At 39.8% G+C, this 18,973-nt stretch overlaps 1 protein-coding gene across 1 annotated transcript in view; it reads right to left on the bottom strand.

The window, feature by feature from the left end:
* Positions 1–18,973, bottom strand: part of Ireb2 (iron responsive element binding protein 2) — a 51,318-nt gene that overhangs the window by 13,386 nt on the left and 18,959 nt on the right. The window contains exons 4-13 of the mRNA XM_004628699.2: positions 17,131–17,268; positions 15,951–16,169; positions 13,254–13,323; positions 12,359–12,542; positions 11,092–11,231; positions 8,921–9,092; positions 6,366–6,463; positions 3,231–3,347; positions 1,829–1,988; positions 375–510 (exon numbers count right to left, since the gene is read on the bottom strand). Coding sequence (XP_004628756.1) covers positions 375–510; positions 1,829–1,988; positions 3,231–3,347; positions 6,366–6,463; positions 8,921–9,092; positions 11,092–11,231; positions 12,359–12,542; positions 13,254–13,323; positions 15,951–16,169; positions 17,131–17,268 — 1,434 coding nt within the window. The remainder of the gene's footprint in view (positions 1–374; positions 511–1,828; positions 1,989–3,230; positions 3,348–6,365; positions 6,464–8,920; positions 9,093–11,091; positions 11,232–12,358; positions 12,543–13,253; positions 13,324–15,950; positions 16,170–17,130; positions 17,269–18,973) is intronic.

Genomic DNA, 18,973 nt, shown 5'->3' with positions numbered 1-18,973 from the left:
CCCCAAGAACCCTCCGGGAAGACAATTCACTTGGTTACTAAATGCAGGCTATGAGATTTTATTCTTTTATGAACTGCACATCACTTGCAGGAATTTCATGTACTGGCACCATCACTGTTCCTGTCCTTGCACTGGTGTCTGTCTTTCCACCTCAATGCTCCCAGGCTAGAGATCACACGGTACTCTGCATTTAAGGAGCCTTTTGCTGCCTTATTTAGCTATGCCTGAGAAATGTCTGCTTACATGCAGCCTCAGAGCCTATGGCAATGGTAGAGTACTGAGTAGAGTCACAGCATATCTTCCTTTCCATCTGCTTTACATATATGAAAGGTCATGCCCTGAAGTCGATATAAGCACTGGTAGCTATCACTTACCCGAGCTTGCTAAGATAAGGTAACACTCCACTTGAGCTGAGATAATGGGTGACCATCCCGCTGCCTGGAGATAAACTCGTTCTTATATAAGGTTTAACACACAAACCAGCTTCAACAGCCTTCTTGGCCAAAAGACCTGCACAACAAACAAACAATTTTCTTTTTTATAGCAGTATATCTTTCCCCTATTCTTAGAGTAGGAAGAAAAAAAACTGGAGTCCAATGGCACATTTTCCTAAGTTTACTATCATTGTTTTGTCCATTTTATTCTACTGATTTACTTCATTTAAAATAAATCAAAATTTTTGAAGGCTGGACATAGTGGTGCATATTTATAATCCCAGCTACTTGACTCAGGCAGGAAGACAGCATGCTCAAGGTCATCCTGGGTACAGTGAGACACCATCTCAAAATTTACAGAGAGAGAGAGAGACAGACAGAAAAGAGAGGGAGGGAGGGAAGGAGGGAGGGAGGGGGAGAGGGAGGGGGAAGAGGGGGGAGGAGGAGGAAGAGGAAGAGGAGGAGGAGGAGGAAGAAGAGGAAGAGGAAGAAGAGGAAGAAGAGGAAGAAGAGGAAGAAGAAGAGGAAGAAGAGGAAGAAGAGGAAGAAGAAGAGGAAGAAGAGGAAGAAGAGGAAGAAGAGGAAGAGGAAGAGGAAGAAGAAGAAGAAGAAGAAGAAGAAGAAGAAGAAGAAGAAGAAGAAGAAGAAGAAGAAGATTAGCAGTATTAGTAAAGCACTTGCCTTGCCCGTGTGAGGCCCTGGGTTTCAATCTCTAATCAGCCAAAACAAGAGAATAGACACACTAGCCATCAGTCATCATGATAAATTAAGGCATAAGCTGATGACATGGCATCATGTACACAAGCAAAAAGAGCACGAACCATTTCTAAGTCCCACAATAATAAATTAAGGAACATGGAAAATTTGCAGTATGGTTTTATGCAACAAAAGAACTCTAATGTCCAAGTGAATTGATTTCACTCATAATTTTTTTTTTTGTTTTTGTTTTTTTTGGTAGAACTGGAGATTGAACTCAGGCCCTTGTGCTTGCTAGGCAAGTACTTACCTACTGAGCCATCTCCCTGGCCCCTATAACTCTTATTAATAACCTTTTGTTTCTTTTATCATTCTCTGTGGACTCTAACACAACGGTAAACTTCTAGAAAATAAGAAACACTTGTTAACTGACTATTCTTCTAAATTAAGAGAAGAAACATACAACCTAAAATTAATAGACATGCTAGGTGAAGTTACAAAAAATTATCTTATGTAATAAAACAAAATAATTTAAATAAAACCCAGGCTCCTTAGGACCTAATTAATACAAACACAGACATAAAATACTCATATATATCTTAAAAACAAAACAAAACAACAACAACAAAAAATCCAGTGAAAATAACAGAAAAAAAAAAAATTAGAAACAAAAAGCCTGGCTGCAGGCCATGGCCCACCTGCAGCGAGCATGACGGATGGGTTACAGTTATTGGTGCAGCTGATTACTGCAGCGAGGACCACAGACCCATGAGTCAGTTGATAGTCTTGTCCTTCATAATGGAGAGAGATGGTGTCACTTTGTTTTTCAGCTGCAATTTGGAATCCTTTAAATCCAACCTATGAAAATATGCACATAAACATAAGGTAAATCTTATAGATTGATACAGAAAAAAAGACTGGTAGGAAACATAGCAGCTACCTGAGATATACACAGTCCTGTTCGTGATACCCAATTTCATAACACTAAGTGGTTTTAGGTCAGCTGAAGCCTGACGTGAGTAGCCACAGAGGTGTTCACAAAGCATCTATCCATCCCATGAATCCAGCCACCCAAATCTAGACCCTACTTAGCTCAGTTGTTCTCTAGCCACCCCTGCTCTCAGTGAATTTTAAGAGTCAGCAAAGACTGGTCTGAAGATTTGCTGGAAACTATCACATATGCATGCCACAGGATGAGGGCAGACCACCTATAGTCTCTCTGGGTGGAAGCTGGGTGACAGGTACATGTCAACTCAATGCATAATTTTACTTCTGTAGAAACTTAACATTTCCCAAATAAAAGTCAAGACAAAATAAAAAGGCTCTGAAAAGCAAAATCCTACTCTCTAAACAGAAAAGGTGACAAGATTTAAGCCACGATTCTAGGACAGAAAATTCGAAGTCCTCAAGCCAAAAAGTCACTTGTTTGGCAGTTTCATTTTACCAGAAGATAAAGCGCACAATTACACAGTGAAGTGGCTTCTCCTGCTCTGGAAGTTGCTGAGTTCAGCACAACACTCTCCACAGCCCTCTTCGTGCAGCTGCATGTACTTATCTATCACACAGGCTGTCTGATCCAGGAGCCATGGCTACATGTAGCTCTTTGGCACTTGATATGATGGGAACTAAAACTCAATGTTGAACTTTTAAATTTTAATTTAAACAAACACAGACCTCTGACTCTCCCAGTGGAGCTGGGAATCAGCTCACCAAGTGACCGACACATCAGACAGAAGACAAGAGGAACTCACCAGCATTTGCTACAATATAAAGCACAGAAAAGCTGGGGGCAGTGGCACGCACTTACAGTCCCAGCTATGGTGGCTGTGGCATGATTTGAGTCCAGCCTAAGATTTACTGTGAGGACCCAGGCAAAAAAGTGGGCCAGTCATAGTAGTACATGCCAACAGGCCAGCCAGAGCTATATAATTGAGTTCAAGGCCAGTCTAAAGTACACAGCAAGCCCCTACCTCAAACCAAACCAAACTAAATCAAACCAAAAGATGCAGGTCAGCTGCAAGTCAATCTTGTAAACCTGTAGTTCTTTACCACACAGCACAACGCCTGGTGACACATAAAAGTGACAATGAAGTAAGTTACCTTTTCACTTAAGCAAGCCTGGAAATCACTTTTCATATCTGTCACAGCAACTCTATCCTGGGGTCTCTTGGGACCACTGACAGATGGAACTATTGAACTCAGGTTAATCCGGATCACCTACGACAACAGAAAAAGGAAACAATAGCAACTGAGAACCTCAGTACCGATTCCAACTCAGGAATCGCTTTATGAAGTAGAATGAGTATTTACATTTATTTAAATGCAATTTGTGGGGCTGGTGAGATGGCTCAGTGGTCTAAAGCACCTACTTACAACAAGCTTAGCAAAGCACAGGGATTGCGGTTCAATCCCCCAGCACCACATGCCAGCCAGCCCTGCCCCCTGGTGGGCTGAGCTGGCCACACACACACACACACACACACACACACACAAATAAATAAATTTTAAAAAATGCAATTTGTTTTAGTAACAGAACCTTCCCCTAGAACTTATTTTTGATTTTAACCCTAAAACTACTTTAAAACAAGCCTATTTAAATTTATGTAACAAAAACAAACAATTTACTAAAAGACTAATATATCAGTATATAATCAAACTTCTACTACATGAACTATATAATCTAAACAGAACTGTTCCAGGCATGCATGGTGATACGTGACTACAATCCCAGCTAGTCAGAAGGCTGAGGCAGGTCTGCAAGTGAGGCCAGCTTGGGTAGTTCAGTAGATCCTGTCTTTAAAAAGGTGGGTTCCATGAGGGCTTTTCCCCACAAACATCAACATCACTGTAACAGATGCCCAATGACTAACTCTGTGCTTGCTACAGACTTACTGCCTCTGAGCTTCAGATTAAACTTTCCTTTGCTTTCAGATCATGGAGAAAATGCTTAATGTTTTTCCTTTGCTATCTTGTAGGACAGGAAGCCTGGTCAACAGAGGGCGCCGCAGGACACAGCAGAGAAAGGGCTCCTTTTATGACTGGGTCTTCCAGCAAAGCTCCTTCTGCTGACCAGCCATTTATTTGGTCTTTGGTTTATGCATTATTACTTTGTTAAAAATCTCACTTCACAACTAGTTTTCTATTTATTTTTACTATTTCCTTCATCTATTTTATGTGCATATAACCAGTATGATACTTTTTCTCTCTCCTGGCTTCCAGCACTGTGGAATAGCCCTGTTTATCCTAACTGAACCCCTTTCCTCCCATTGTTATTTAATGGACTCAGGTGCTCTATTCTAATTTAAGGGTGGATTAAGGACTTTCTTTGGAAATAAACACTCCACAGATTTTAGTTTTAAATTCTTTAATATGATCATTTTTTGGAGGGGGCTACTGGAAATTAAACCTCACATTGGCCAGGTAGGCACTGTACCACTGAACTAAATCCCTGACCCAGCCCTAGTTTTTAAATAGGCAAATTTATTTCACCCTAACACTCCAATTTTTCTTTCCATCTTTTTTTTTAAATTTATTTTATTTTATTTTATTTTTTATTTTTTTTTAAAGATCATTTATTATTATTTTTTATTTATTTATTTATTTTGGGGTGTGTGTGTGTGGCCAGCTCAGCCCACCAGGGGGCGGGGCTGGCTGGCATGTGGTGCTGGGGAATTGAACCGTGGTCCATGTGCGTTGCTAAACTTGTTCTAAGTAGGTGCTTTAGACCACTGAGCCATCTCACCAGCCCCCTTTTTTTTTTTAATTTAGTGCAGAGTCTATAGGGTCTCACTACACAGATTGGACTTGTAGTGATTCTCCTGTTTTCAACTTCTGCAGCGCTGGGATTACAGGCACGCAACCATGACACCCAGTCTCAATCACCGCCTCAGCACACCCCAGGGGGCGGGGGGCATCAGCATGGCAGGCCAGCGATTGAACCAACCCCTGTATTTGCCTAAGCAGACACTTTGATCCACTGAGCTATCTGGCCAGCCCTCTTTCCATCTTTTTATCCTTTTTAAATAACAAAGCACTAGATTCACAGAAAGTCAAAGGGATCAGAAAATGAAAAGTAAAAAATTCGCCCAAAGTATCACACAAATTCAGTTACTATAAACCCTTCACAGGCCTTCAAGAATATCTAGTCAGTGCCCAGTGCTGTTCTTTGATCTTGCACCCCCTTGTATGGATTCAAAACATCTCCTGGAAAAAATTACAGTGCATCTTCATCCATCATATTCACCAGATCAGGAACTGTATGGCTTGTGCCTCCTCCCTAAATCAAAAAGGACCATGACAGGTAAACATTTTGAATGGATTCAGGACCCTGTGGCAGCCATGACAGTGATCTGAAGACACTCAGGAAGGGCTGGCCAAATAGCTCAGCAGACTAAAATGCCTGCACGCAGGTGCAGGGCCAGGGGTTCGGACCTGCCCTGCCCCCGGGCCCTGCTGAGAAGGCAATTGAGACTGACTGGGTGTGGTGGCACATGCCTGTAATCCTAAACTCTTGGGAGCCTGTAAACAGGCAGATCACTATGACTAGGAGTCCAATCTAGTAGCATGACCCTGAACACCCTATAGATCCTTCCCTAAAATACTAAATAAATACATTCAGGAAAGGACTTCTAGAACTACCTCCGAAAGTGACAAGACACACCAGGAATGGCAGTACATGCCTGAAATAGGAACCTGAGGCAGGAGGATTGCCCTGAGTTCAAGGACATCCTGGCCTACAATACATACTGCATTAAAGCCAGCTTGAACTGCACAGAGAGACTGCAACAATAATAACAGAAGTGGCAAGAACAAGGGACAAATGTGTTCTAAGCAAGGGAAAATATTTTGAGGGGGATTAATGCTTTTTAAAAATTTAAACACATACCTTATTTTCCAATCAATTTTTACCTAATCTAAGAATTAAGAATCCTAGCCAGGCATGGTGGCACACCTGTAATCCCAGTATTCATGAGGCTGAAGCATGAAGACTGCCACAAATTTGAAGCCAGCCTGGCCTACATAGTAAGACTCAGTCTCAAAAATAACAAATTAAGACTCCAAATGCAGTAGATATTATCAGTATATTTTAGAGATAAGGAAACTGAGACAGAAAAGCTAAATAAATTGCCCATAGTTTTACAGTTAATAAATCTTAGAGCTGCAATTCAAATTCAAGTGGTTAGGTGTCAAGAGTTTATACTTCTAACTCCTACTAGTAGGGCTATTTGCATATACCTGAGAGTATTCAGGTTCTGAAGAACTCTGATCATTTCGAAACAACTTCACAGCTTTAAGGTATGTTTCCACTAACTTGAGTTTGGCTTTGTCAAAACCTAAAAAGAAGGAACAAAATCTAGTAAGAAATTCTGAAGTCCTGACAATAAGGGTGCAAAATTCTCATGATGAACAAATACTTATGTATTTACATTCATTCTCTCCCCGCTTCCCTCCCCTGGAGAGCCACATCTGAAAAAACTCAGGCTTTCAGACACCACAGCTACACACATGGGTGTGCTGACAGCCCCAGCTGTGTCCCCAGGCAATGGCCAACATTCACTGCTAGCCTCCAAGTTTCCAGGCCCTGCCTTTTAAGCCTTGTGGTGAAGGCCCCAGACATGATAAAAAAAACTTGCTGACCCTCTGTGACCTGTGTGAGTGACTCATTGAAACAAGGCATTTGTGATTCATTTCTTTTATTTAATTTTATTTATTTATTTATTTTCAATTCTAAGGCACTAGATTTTAGGATAAATTGCTACACAGTGGAACATCACTAATATCCTTAGATTAATATTCGAATCAAAATACACCTGAAATCATTTCTCTCTCCACCGCTCCACCAGCCAAAATCCAAAGTTTTCCATTTCTGGGGGTCTGCTCTTCCCAGAGTCTCCTATACCCACCATCCATTTGCTGTTTAATTCATTTATTTATAACAATGTGCCCCCAAACTGAAGACTATCAAATGTGTCCTCAATACACCTTTGATTAGAGACAAGCAGCTCAGCAAAGATCTGTTCACAGAAATAAATAAGCAGTAACAAAAGTTGACTTTTTTTTTTTTGTACTGAGCACTGAACCCTGGGCCTTCATAATGGCCTACATGTTCAGCTCTTTTTTATATATTTTGAGACAGGCTCTTGCTAAGTCACTCAGGATGGACCCAAACATATGATCTTCTTACCCAAATCTCCCTGAGTGCTGGGTTTAAAAGCATGTACCCTCATGCCTGCTCAGAGACCTACTTTTTAAAGAACAGCAGCCTTACAAAACATCAACACATTCTCGCTGGCACAGTGACACCTGTAATCCTAACAGAGAGGCTGATGCAGGGGGATCAAATGTTCAAGCCCATGCTGGGCAGTTTAGTGACTCAGGGAGGCCCTGTTCCAAATTTCAAAAAAATTAAGAGGTCTGGGGATGTAGCTCATTGCAAAGACCTTGGGCTCAATCCCACATACCATCAAAAATAGATAAATATCAACACATTCTAGTTTGTAGGTAGTTTGTATTTTGGAAGACTAATCCAGGATCCTAGTTAATCAGGCCACAAAATGATGTGGAACCTGTTATCCTATGCTGCTTTTGGCACATTCTGTGCTTCTTGTTCCTTGAAAGAACTCCATTCCCACACTCTTATCTGGTTCCTGCACCCCAACTGTGGAGTGAGCAGTGCTCCAGGCTGACTTCCAGGACAGTGGAGCCTCTGAACCCTGAGCACGAGTGGGGAAGGGAGGCCAGATCAGCAGTTCTTAGAGACCACCACAGGAGCAGAGGATAAACTCATTCCCGGGCCCTAAGCTCTTGCTAAAAGTAAGATTTATGTTTTGAGGCAGAAAGACTTAAAAGTGTTTTCTTGCAAAAAAAATCAAGATTCTTCATTTGGACCCACAAAATCCCAACAGCTAACTAAAAAAAGCTTGACCTTCATTTCACTTATCTTTTATTATCTTAAAACTTTAGATACAGGATGCTAACCACTCAGGAAAAGTTGGAAAAAAAAAAAAAAAAAAAAAGGCTGATTAACCCTAAATTGACAAAGCCTACCTGGGACTGAGAACTCCAACAGAATTACGGGGACATTCAGCTATACCCTAAAATCTGGGTTGCCTTGGATTCCAGCAGAGCCTCAGACAAAGATAGTCCCCAGGAAGAACCATCTTCTGGGAACTGCACTGCCCTTCAAGAACAGTTCCTCAGGAGCTGGGACACCAGGACAGAGACAACAATCAGCAGACCCCAGCCCATCTGGAGTCACCCATGTAACTGCTCTCCATGACTCTGTGAAAAGCCATTCTGCTCCGCTTCACACAGAAGCATTTACCTATCTTTAAGTTCCCTTGTTAGAGGACTGGCCCCATCTGTGTGCCCCTTTATTTTTTCTTACTTTTTATTTATTTTTTTTGAGGAACCGTGGATTGAACTCAGACCCTTGCGCCTGGCAAGCGCTTATTCTACTAAGCCATCTCCCAGGTCCTTACTTTTCAACTAAAGCTTTTTCCTCTAAATTCATACTGTTGCTTCAGTTTTGATCTCCATGACCACTAAAGCAAGGACCAAGGCAAACTAATTAACAGTGTCAGTAATTCCTTTAAATTACGGTCATTGGATCATAGAGCCCTATGTTGCAAAGACACAAACTTTACTGATACAGCTTGAGAGATCCTTTCAAAGTGGTATCATCTCATTAATATTCAACAACATGTATGATATAATTTATTGTAAAATACTGACAGGAATACACATTAGAAATGTAACATGTTTCTTCAGATGATTTTACACCCTCTTACCTGTATGCTCTAAATGTTTTAATGTCACATTGTCAACAGGGAAAAAGCTAAGGATAGCACCATATTCTGGACACATGTTTGCTATTGTAGTTCGATCAACAATAGATAATTGTGAAACTCCACTTCCAAAAAACTCTACAAACTTTCCAGCCACTCCTACTTGCCTGAGGTGCTGTATAATGGGATACACGAAAACACAAACAAAATTAGCAAGGTTAACAATAGCATGGATTTCCTGAAAACTATAAAACCCAACTTCTAACTAATACTAGTAATAGTGAGGGAGCTGAGGACCCTCATGGTCCATGGAAAACAATCTCAGTATTTAACAGGGTAAGGGGGCTCAAAGCTCCAGATGGCTGCAGTTCATGATACTGTCCCTGAAACCAGAGGATCTTCAAATGCAGCCTGTTTAGCTGGCAGCCCTCTCTTTTTCTTAGCAGCACATGAAACAGTACTTCCAACCACTGATGGTCTCTTGGATTTAATGAAATGCAAACTACTATACTGTTAAAATTATGTAAGTTAAAACTATGTGCTGGCTATAAAAATTATCAAATCATAACTACTAACCCAAATATTTATAACAGTAAGTACTTATAGGTAAATTCCATTATAACAGGATTTACCATGCTGTTTCACACTTCTCTCTAAAACCATTCTTACATACTGCCCATTAAATAACATGACTATTCCTCTTTCCTAAACTGTGGTCTTAGATGGGCCTGAAAGAATGCCTAGGATGAGGCCAAGAATGATCCAGCCCTCAAGCTATGAATAATGTTAACTCCTAACATTTTAAGGTACTCTTAACCCAAACTTGCTAGCATTCTCAATAGCTGTGGAAACTAACCTTAAAGACATTTAGACTGCTAAGGATAAGAGAAATACAGATTAGACACGTTAAGCCAAATGCTGCTTTCATCAAATTATTAAGGTACCACAATATGTTTTGGGGAAAACAATGTGATTAATCCTAAAAAAATGAATAGATCAGAACCTTAAAAAAGTATTAAAAATGTAAATATACACAATAGGTTAAATGTTTCTAACAATAAGCTAAAATATCAAACACACACCTAGTAGGGAAAAAAAAAAAGGCCAGAAAGGTCTAAAAAGCAGCATTAATTTTCAGGATGCCTGAAATGAAGAATTGATTTCTCTAAATTCAAAAAAGTATATTCCTTTTCCTTTAGGAATAATGCTACAATTCTCACTTATTTGATCTTTGGTACCATCTACTGAATCAAATACTTCCCTTAGAGGCCAAATTATTCTCTAATTGGGGAAAAAGAATCAATACCAACTAGAGAAAGAGGAACTAACATTTTCCTTCCCTGTGTAGTATCCTGAAAACTCCCAGACCAGTAATTTAACCAAGATGCTAAGATACATTAGCGTATGTCTAAAATTATTTATTTGTGTTTGAGAAAAGACTTCATGAACTTGTGGCAATTCTCCTGTCTCAGGGTCCAGAGTGCTAACACTACAGCCATGCATCACAACACCCAGCCTTAAAAGTCTGTATTTGGAATTACTTAGTATAATAATAGTTTCTAAAGGACAAATAACTAATACTAAAGGAGAAGTGAGGCATTTGCTAAGATTCAAATAGTGAACAGATATTTACCAAGGCAGTAATACGTAATAGTTAAGAGCACAGGCATATCTTCATTGCTTGGGTGAGAAACCCAATAAATCATTTAGTCCTAGGACCCTTTGGAATTAAAGCTCAAGTGCTGCAATTTTCTCAGAAAATTACTGAAAGCCAGGGTGTAGTAATGCACACCTGTAATCCCAGAACTCTGGGAGGCTAAGGCAGGAGGACTCTAAATTTAAGCCCAGCCTAGGTAATCTAGCAAGAACTATCTCAAAGTAAAAACTTTAAAAAATGGGAGCAGCCCTTGGATTTAACCTCCAATGTTCCCACATAAATAAAACAAAAATAAAATAAAATGATCAGAATAGCAATTTCACAGGCTTATAACGAGGAACAAGAGTTAATTTTTTTCTGTATTTACAAACTAAATGTATTTGCTGTTATTGCTGTCACAGTAACTGATGATGTGGCTAATGCTATGAGCTCTAAGGAGGGAGGGATGAATCACAATCCTACTCTACTTATGCAAAATTGACATTGACTACTAAGTCAGTGGCTGACTCCAACGCACCTTTGTGATGCCAAGAACAACATCTATGGATGTAGCAAGAGGGTTGGATGATCCTGTTAATTCACACCCAACCACCTCTGGCAGAGTAAGAGAAACTGGCAGACCCAGCATAACTGCTTCTGTCTCAATGCCTCCAACTCCTAGAATAAGAACAGAGGTATTAGCAGAATACAGTTATAGGTAATTTAAGTTAGCCTTGTAACTTTTTTTTTCAGGCAGGGTCTCATTATGTAGCTCAGACTAGCTTTGAACTGACTCTGTAGCCCAGACAATCTTACCTCAGCCTCTTCAGTGCTGGGACGTGTACGCCACATGCCCAGGAGCCATCTACATTTTAATCTCCAGTCATTTTGTGAGCCTGACTTGCTCAGTACCTCACAAAGAGTTGCTTTGCTGTTATTTCTGTACTTTAAACCAAGTCCATTCAAAATAATGACTCTGCTCACTATGTAGTTCAGACTGGCCTTAAACCTACTGTGTAGCCTAGGCTGGCATTGAACACATAGCCATCCTCCTGCCTGATTATAATACACTTATTTAATGTGAATATATAAATGTTCAGTGAGTGTGTTAAGCACTGTACTATGTTTAAGATATAGATATGAATTCAACTCAGTCTCTGTCAATCTTAAGAAGCACAGTCTAGCTGGTCATAGTGGTATATATATACTGTAATCCCAGCACTCTAGGAAGCTGAGGAAGAAGACTGCAAGTCAGAGCCCAGCTTGGGCAAATTAGCAACACCCCGTCTTGAAATACAAAATAAAAAGGGCTGGGAATGCAGCCCAGTGTAATGTCCTGGGTTAAATCTCCAGTATGCCCCCAAACACACACAAAAGCTCAGTCTAATGAAAAAATAAAAACAAAAGAACAGGTGGTATAATCAACTCAGCGAGGGGAGTTAAGGCTTTCAGGAAAGAACTGAGCTACTGTTCAAGTAAGAAGTAAGAGCAGCCATATTTTACTAGGTAACAGGGACATTACCAAAGCTGCAAAGGACAGAACACAGCCCACCCTGAATGTCTGGAACCCTGTCCCATCTCTAGAGTAGGTGGGGGGGAACAGTCAAGGACGCGTGTCAGGCTTAGGATTGGAATAAAGTGAAGAAATCCTGAAGGAACTGGATTCCTAAGGCAGCCAAGCTGCTGCAGGTCTTTGATGAAAAAGCTAAGGCCTCAGAGAGGCCATCAAGACTGACTTTCTGTTCTTCCATAAAAGCTCTTAACATAAGCCTCACAGAAATAAAGCCTATCCTTCTGTCACTTACCCCATCCGAGAATTCCTAAACCATTCACCATGGTTATGTGAGAATCTGTGCCAACCACACTGTCTGGGAAGAGGAGGTCCTTCTCTGCACAGACCACTCGGGACAGATACTCCAAGTTCACCTGATGAGCTGTTCCCGTTCCCGGAGGGACCACAGCCACGTTATTAAAGACTCTTGAACTCCACTATATTTTGTTTAGATTTAAGAAATGTAAGCGTTAGTATATTATGACTCTCAATACAATGAGAAAAATCCAGACAATAAAACTGTTACCATGGTCAATTCAAAGTTTACATCATATGCTAGAAAACCAATATGCAGATGTAGAACTTGCATATTCATTCTGCAGATTATTAAAACTAAATTAAGTCAGATCAAAGAATAATATTCCAACAGTCCAGATAAATGGAGCATTAGGTGGTATTGCAAAGACTCTCAGGGAGAAGGGCAGAGGCTATGTAGAGGCTCTGTTCAACTCACTTGAATAAGACCACTGTGTTTATTCTTTCTACATGCTTATTTCCACTAAGGTTTTGGAACTTGATTGTACTGGAAAAAATAAAAGGGTTCTACTACCAGAAAGCCTTAAAAAAAAAAAAAGAAAAAAACAGTCTAGCAGTGGATAGGAGGATGAACATGTAATCCCAGCTGCTTGGGCGATAGAGGCAGGAGGACTACAAAATACAGGCCAACCTGGTACAGTCTAGTAAGATCTTGCCTCAAAATAAAAAGCACTGGGGATGCAACTCACTAGTAGAGTGCTTGCCTAATGTGTGTGAAATGCTGCATTCAATCCTGGGAGGCTTGGGGGATACCACCACTAGTCTACAAATAAAAATTATACTTATCAATATCTTAAAATATTAGTGCAAAACTCTGCCCAAATCATCTGTACCTTGAAAAACTGAAGCCTCTCTCGATTTCTGCCAAATTCCACTTCTTGATTTTTTAACACTGTTTCGGGTCTATAAGGAAAAAAGCTAGGCATCATTATTATTATAGTATGCTGCATGTATTATAAAAAATGTCGTTTCTTTTCCAGCCTTAACGCTTATGCATCCATACACAGTTAATATAAAGCCTGGGAAAAACAACATACTAGCTTTTCCAGAGTTATTTTCTTTCTTCAACAAGTTTTGCTTTATATAACACATTAGACAGCTACAGAAATTTATTATTTTATCAGGCAGAACAAAGCAATACCCATACCAGTGTCCTAAACCATACTTAAAATGCATGACTATAAGATTTGGTTGACATCGTAACAGGAAGATGATCAGCAGCTTTGCTGGGATTTTCCACTGCAAGGAAGTGGAGTAGGAGCTTACTCAACAATAAGCATGTTACGTTCTTATCCACTGCTCTATGCCAGATGAAGCGAGAGGAGGAGGCTGATTATCACTGTGTGGCAATAACAATATCTGGACATCATTTTATAGTTTAAGAAAGACCCTTAGCCAAAATATTCACTTCACATAAAAAAGGTTCTATTTTGTTATAACAAATTTACATAGATTATAAATATATTACATAGTTATTTAAACTAGAAGACAAAAATCTACCTTTAAACAGGAAATATAGTACCATTTTTATGAAATCTTTTATCAAATGGACATTTTAAAAAACTATTTCAAATTCTTTTGGGGAGGGTTTTTTGAGACAGAGTATTGCTATGTAGTTCAGAATGGCCTCAGACTCACTTTGTAGCCAAGACTGGTCTTGAAATGCAACAGTCCTTCTGCCCTAGCTTCCCGAGCACTGGGATTACAGGTGTGCCCCACCATGCCTGACCTGCTTTAAATTCCTGAAGTGATTTATTTCAACTCCCAGATGATGAGTTGGTACTGACAGGAATGTTTATATAACTTAAATTACACCTGTCCTCTAGAGCCCACGTAATCAATTGTTTAACTTTTTCTTTTTTGAACAAAGAGTATTTCAATAATTCATGGCTGAGAGATCATTTGAAGCCACAATAAACCTTAGTGGGATTTTTCTCCAGGCCTCAGGGAACATGGCTTTCCAAAGCCACCCAAATCTCGCAGGTCCATAGCACTTATGGCCAAAAAGTGCCACACACACATTAATCAGTATAGAGGCTGACTTCTACCTTAGATATCTAAGGCCGTATGTTAAGCTCTAAACTGTTTATCCTTCAATTTCTTGTTTGAACCTATCATCAATACTTCACTAATGTAGTAACGAACATAGAGAGTTACTATGTTCACACAATAGGGACTGTAATATTTTATAATTTAATCAAAATTGAAAAGCATTATTAGATTATATTTCTAGAAGTAAAAGTCTATCAATAAACACAACTGAAAAGAAATCAATGGCTCTGAATTAGTAAATCTTCCTTTTCAGGAAGTTAATTTCCACATAAGTGACATCCACCTCAAAAGTCAACATGAGCGTAACAACTAGAGCTAAAAAGAGCAGGAATAGAGTGATGACACAGAAGAGTTATTTCATGACAAAGGATTTGTCAATTACAACGAGTCCTTAGAAAGGGACATGAGACCACTACAATTTGAGGCTTTGTAAAAATACTGGGCTTAAAATGAAACAGAATTTTAAAGATCCAGTTGGGGAACAAATTAATGTATCATTTGACATTCAGCATACATATCTGTGGATATTTTTTTTAGCTACTCTAAATCTTTAATGTGTGTTTTTTTTACAACTGAAGCTGTAATTCCTTACTAAACCAAAAAAATTGATTTATAATAATGGGATAAACAATGGAAGCTTTATAGAATATAGAAATTCAAGCCACAGAATTCTTTTTATTTTGAAAGATTACCTAGTAGGCAGTCTGTATGACTCTTAAGGATAGGATTCTTTTTTAGACATGTTTAGGATTTTCCATGGTACCATGAAGGCAATCATTTTTTTCAAAGTGTTCAATAGGTTATAACATATATGTTAACAATCATACTCTTAATGCAGTATTCAAGAGATCTAATAGGGACAGAAAAGCTAAACACACAGAATTCACAAAAGAAATATGAATGACTACTAAGGAGCATACATATGGCACAAAGTCACTATAACAGAAAATTCAATTCAAGATGAGATCCTACTTATTTCTGCAGTACTGGGAATTGAACCCAGGGCCTTGCACTGAGGTATACCCTCATCCCTTTGAAACAGGATCTCGGAAAGTTGCTCAAGCTGGTCTTGAACTCAAGATTGTCCTGTCTTGGCTTCCTGAGTAACCAGGAGCATAGGTATGTACCACCATATCGGGCTGAGTCCCTTTTCCTGCCTACTGTTGTCATAATTATGAAATACAAGGCTATGGACACAGCTCAGTGGTAGAACACCTGCCCAGAATATGCAAGGCCCAAGGTTCAATCCCCAGCACCAATAAGAATGCAATGAAAGATGTATGTGTGAAGGCAAAAGGCAAACGTAAGGGAATGAACGTGATTTTCCTCACTGAAAAGGAACCAGGCTGCAATATATATATATATTTTTTCAGTATCGGGGATTGAACTCAGGACCCTGCACTTGCCAGGCAAGTGCTTATTCTACTGAGCTATCTCCCCGGGCCCTGTAATAGATATTAACAGAAACCATTTCATACTCAGGCACTGGTTGCAAATGAAAAGGACACAGGATGGGTGTGTTCTCAATCTGTGAGGCAAATGTTCCTGAGTTGCGGCCTGGCTCAGCAGAATCACAGGATCCTCGGCAGGCAGCCTGGCCTCTGCAGGGCAGCTTCTTAGGCTGTCCTCTCATAGGAGACAGCTTTCCAGCCTTTGGCAACTCACCACCTCCAGGGTTCGGTGCATTCTGTATCGCACTATTGTCCCAAAAGGAAACAAATCAGAGACAGAAACTTAGCTCTTCACAAAATGTACACTGCCACACTATCTAGAAGTAATATTTAAAAGTTAATATGAATCTAGTAACTCAGCTCTCAAAAGCAAATTTTAGATAATAAAAAAAAAACACACACACACAAAAAGAAAAAGACACAAGCAATTTACATTTACGGAATTTAGAGAAAAATAATTTCAGATGCCCAAGACAATCATTTTCACAGTGCCAATTTAAGTAACTTTTAGCAAGTACCAATATAGATTTTTTCATTTAACAACTTGGCACAAAGCTGATAGCTTTAGTATAGAGTAGAATCTCTCACAGGCTGTAATAAGCTGCAGTACTATTCCACTGTCCCAGGGAATGTGAAAGAAGGCAGATGTACCACAACAAAATAGGTATTCTCTGTTCTTCCTTGGTCAAAGGGATCTCATAAAACAAAGTGGAAAAAAAAGGGGAGGCTGTACATAGTGATCTTGGTGTTTTCAACCACCAACTGAAAGACAAAATCTTTAGATTCTCTCTGAAAGCTAACTAATAAAGGACAAAAAAAAAAAAGGAAACAAACACATAATTCACATATTTAGTCCAAAAGGCAGGTATTAGGCTTATGTATTTCTACCAAAAATGGTAGCAAAAATATGGACACAAGTGTCTTTAGAGCTGGACTGAGTATAGAAAATGTCTTCAGAGCTGGACTGTAATCCTAGCACTCGGGAGGCTGAAAACAGGAGAATCACTACAAGCTGGATCTATGTAGTAAGACCCTGTACTAAACACACACAAAAAAAAAAAAAAGAAAAAGAAGAAGAAACACTTGCACCAGTTAGGCCTTTACTATATCAGTGAGCCACAAGCAACACAGCCTTTTCTGAAACCAAGCATCTTGGATGTACTGCTGCTATCCCTGCCCTTCTGGTTAAACATCTGCATTCATGTACCATCTGCTGAAGTCAATCTGTAGGGAGTGGTCGACAGTGAGGTCTGTTGGACAGGCAGGGTGTACTTTCTCAGGATCACCTCCAAGTATTTTCACTGCTTCCCTCATAGCAGCAAAGTCCACCATGGCCGGTATTCCACTACAAACAGAACAGTTAAATTACAATTCTGATCGCTTTTATAAGTTAATAATTAACACTGTGCTAGGGAATCAGCTCAGTGGTAGAGTGCTTGCCTAGCATGTGTGAGATGCTGGGCTCAATCCCTATAACCAAAAAAGGAAAAAAAAAAAAAACCCAACATATTACTTATTCATTGCTCATTTTTATTTTATTTATTTATTTTGCGGAACCAGGGATTGAACTGAGGCCCTTGCGCTTGCCAGGGAAGCGCTTATTCCACTGAGCCATCTCCCCAGCCCCTCATTTTTATTTTTTAAAACAACCTCTTTTTAGCATGTGTTCACTTTTATAATGTCCCTACTATGCAAAGTTGGATGTGAAGTGTTTAATGAGATTCAACATGAACTATTATACAAGAACTCCAGTGCTTGGGGCAGGTGGGCCAGAAGAAAAAGAAGACATGATGTTTGGCAGCCTAAGCGAACAACGGAAACTTTCTGTCTGCACTGTCTCCTGGCTTCCATTTTTTGATACTCCTCCCTTTTCCTCAGCTTCAACTACTTTCTCCGAGTGTTTTCTTGTCAACCGCTGCCACCACATATTCATGTATCTATATATCCAGACAACAGTAAGTATCCACCACTGCCTTCTATGTGCCAGACATAAATGCTATGAGGTCAATAGGATATAGTTCTGGCTCTCATGAAATTGGCAAGAGTGGGATGTGGTGGCACAGACCTGTGATCCTAGCACTAAGGAGGCTGAAGACAGGAGACTCACCTCAAATTTGAGGCCAGCTTGTGCTACTTAGTGAAACTTTGTCTCAAAAAGCCAGAAAGAAATTGGTAAGATAAGTCAGAGCATGCTAGGGTACTATAGTACCAGCATACACAGTGAAGTGGCACCTAGACCCAGTATGGATGGTGAGGTAAAGGGCTCTTCTGACCAACTGCCTCAGCTTCTTCCCAAACTCAGTTCAGGGATTCAAGTAAATAACCCTTGTATTCACAGGTCAAGTAAGATTTCCTGGGCTGTAGAAAACTCTGGATTAAGCCACATGGCATGTAGAAGAATGAGGTGACCGGATGAACACTTCATAACCAAGTCACTCTAGTGTCAGGAGCAGACTGCAGCAAGTGTGGATATAAGGATGCCAGCTGAGAGACAGCTGCAGCATAGTCCAGGCTGACAACATGGTGCCAGAGCCAGGTGACAGTAGTGCAGATGGAAGGAATATGGGACACAAGATGCATTACAAGACAGCACTGAAAGCATCTATAGACAGACTGGTAATAAACAGAGCATTAGGGAGAGAGGAAAATCGAGGCTAATCTCTAGGTTTTTGGCCTAAACAAATGGGACTCTATGGTGATATTTATTTACTGTGACAGAGAAAAGTTGGAAAGAAATATATTGTTTGCCGTGGGCAGAAATCAAAGTTAGAGGGCCAGGGAGATGGCTCAGGAGAGTAAGCACTTCCCTGGTAAGCGCAAGGGCCTGAATTCAAACCCCAGTTCTGCCCCCTCCCCCCCAAAAAATCAAGGTTAGCTAAGTTAAATTTTAGAAAACTAGTAGCTATACAGAGATGAGAATCAGAAGTAAGGAAAAGTTAAGGAAAAGCTATTTTTTTTTCAAAAGTTTTATTGATAAACATATAGCAATGAGACAGTTTCAAATCAAATCGAAAGTACAGTTTCAACAAATAATACACTGCACATATTCT

The sequence above is a fragment of the Octodon degus genome, unplaced genomic scaffold (assembly GCF_000260255.1).
Source record: "Octodon degus isolate 3935 unplaced genomic scaffold, OctDeg1.0 scaffold00026, whole genome shotgun sequence".
Taxonomy (NCBI): Eukaryota; Metazoa; Chordata; class Mammalia; order Rodentia; family Octodontidae; genus Octodon; species Octodon degus.
This window is presented reverse-complemented; position numbering and strand designations above follow the sequence as displayed.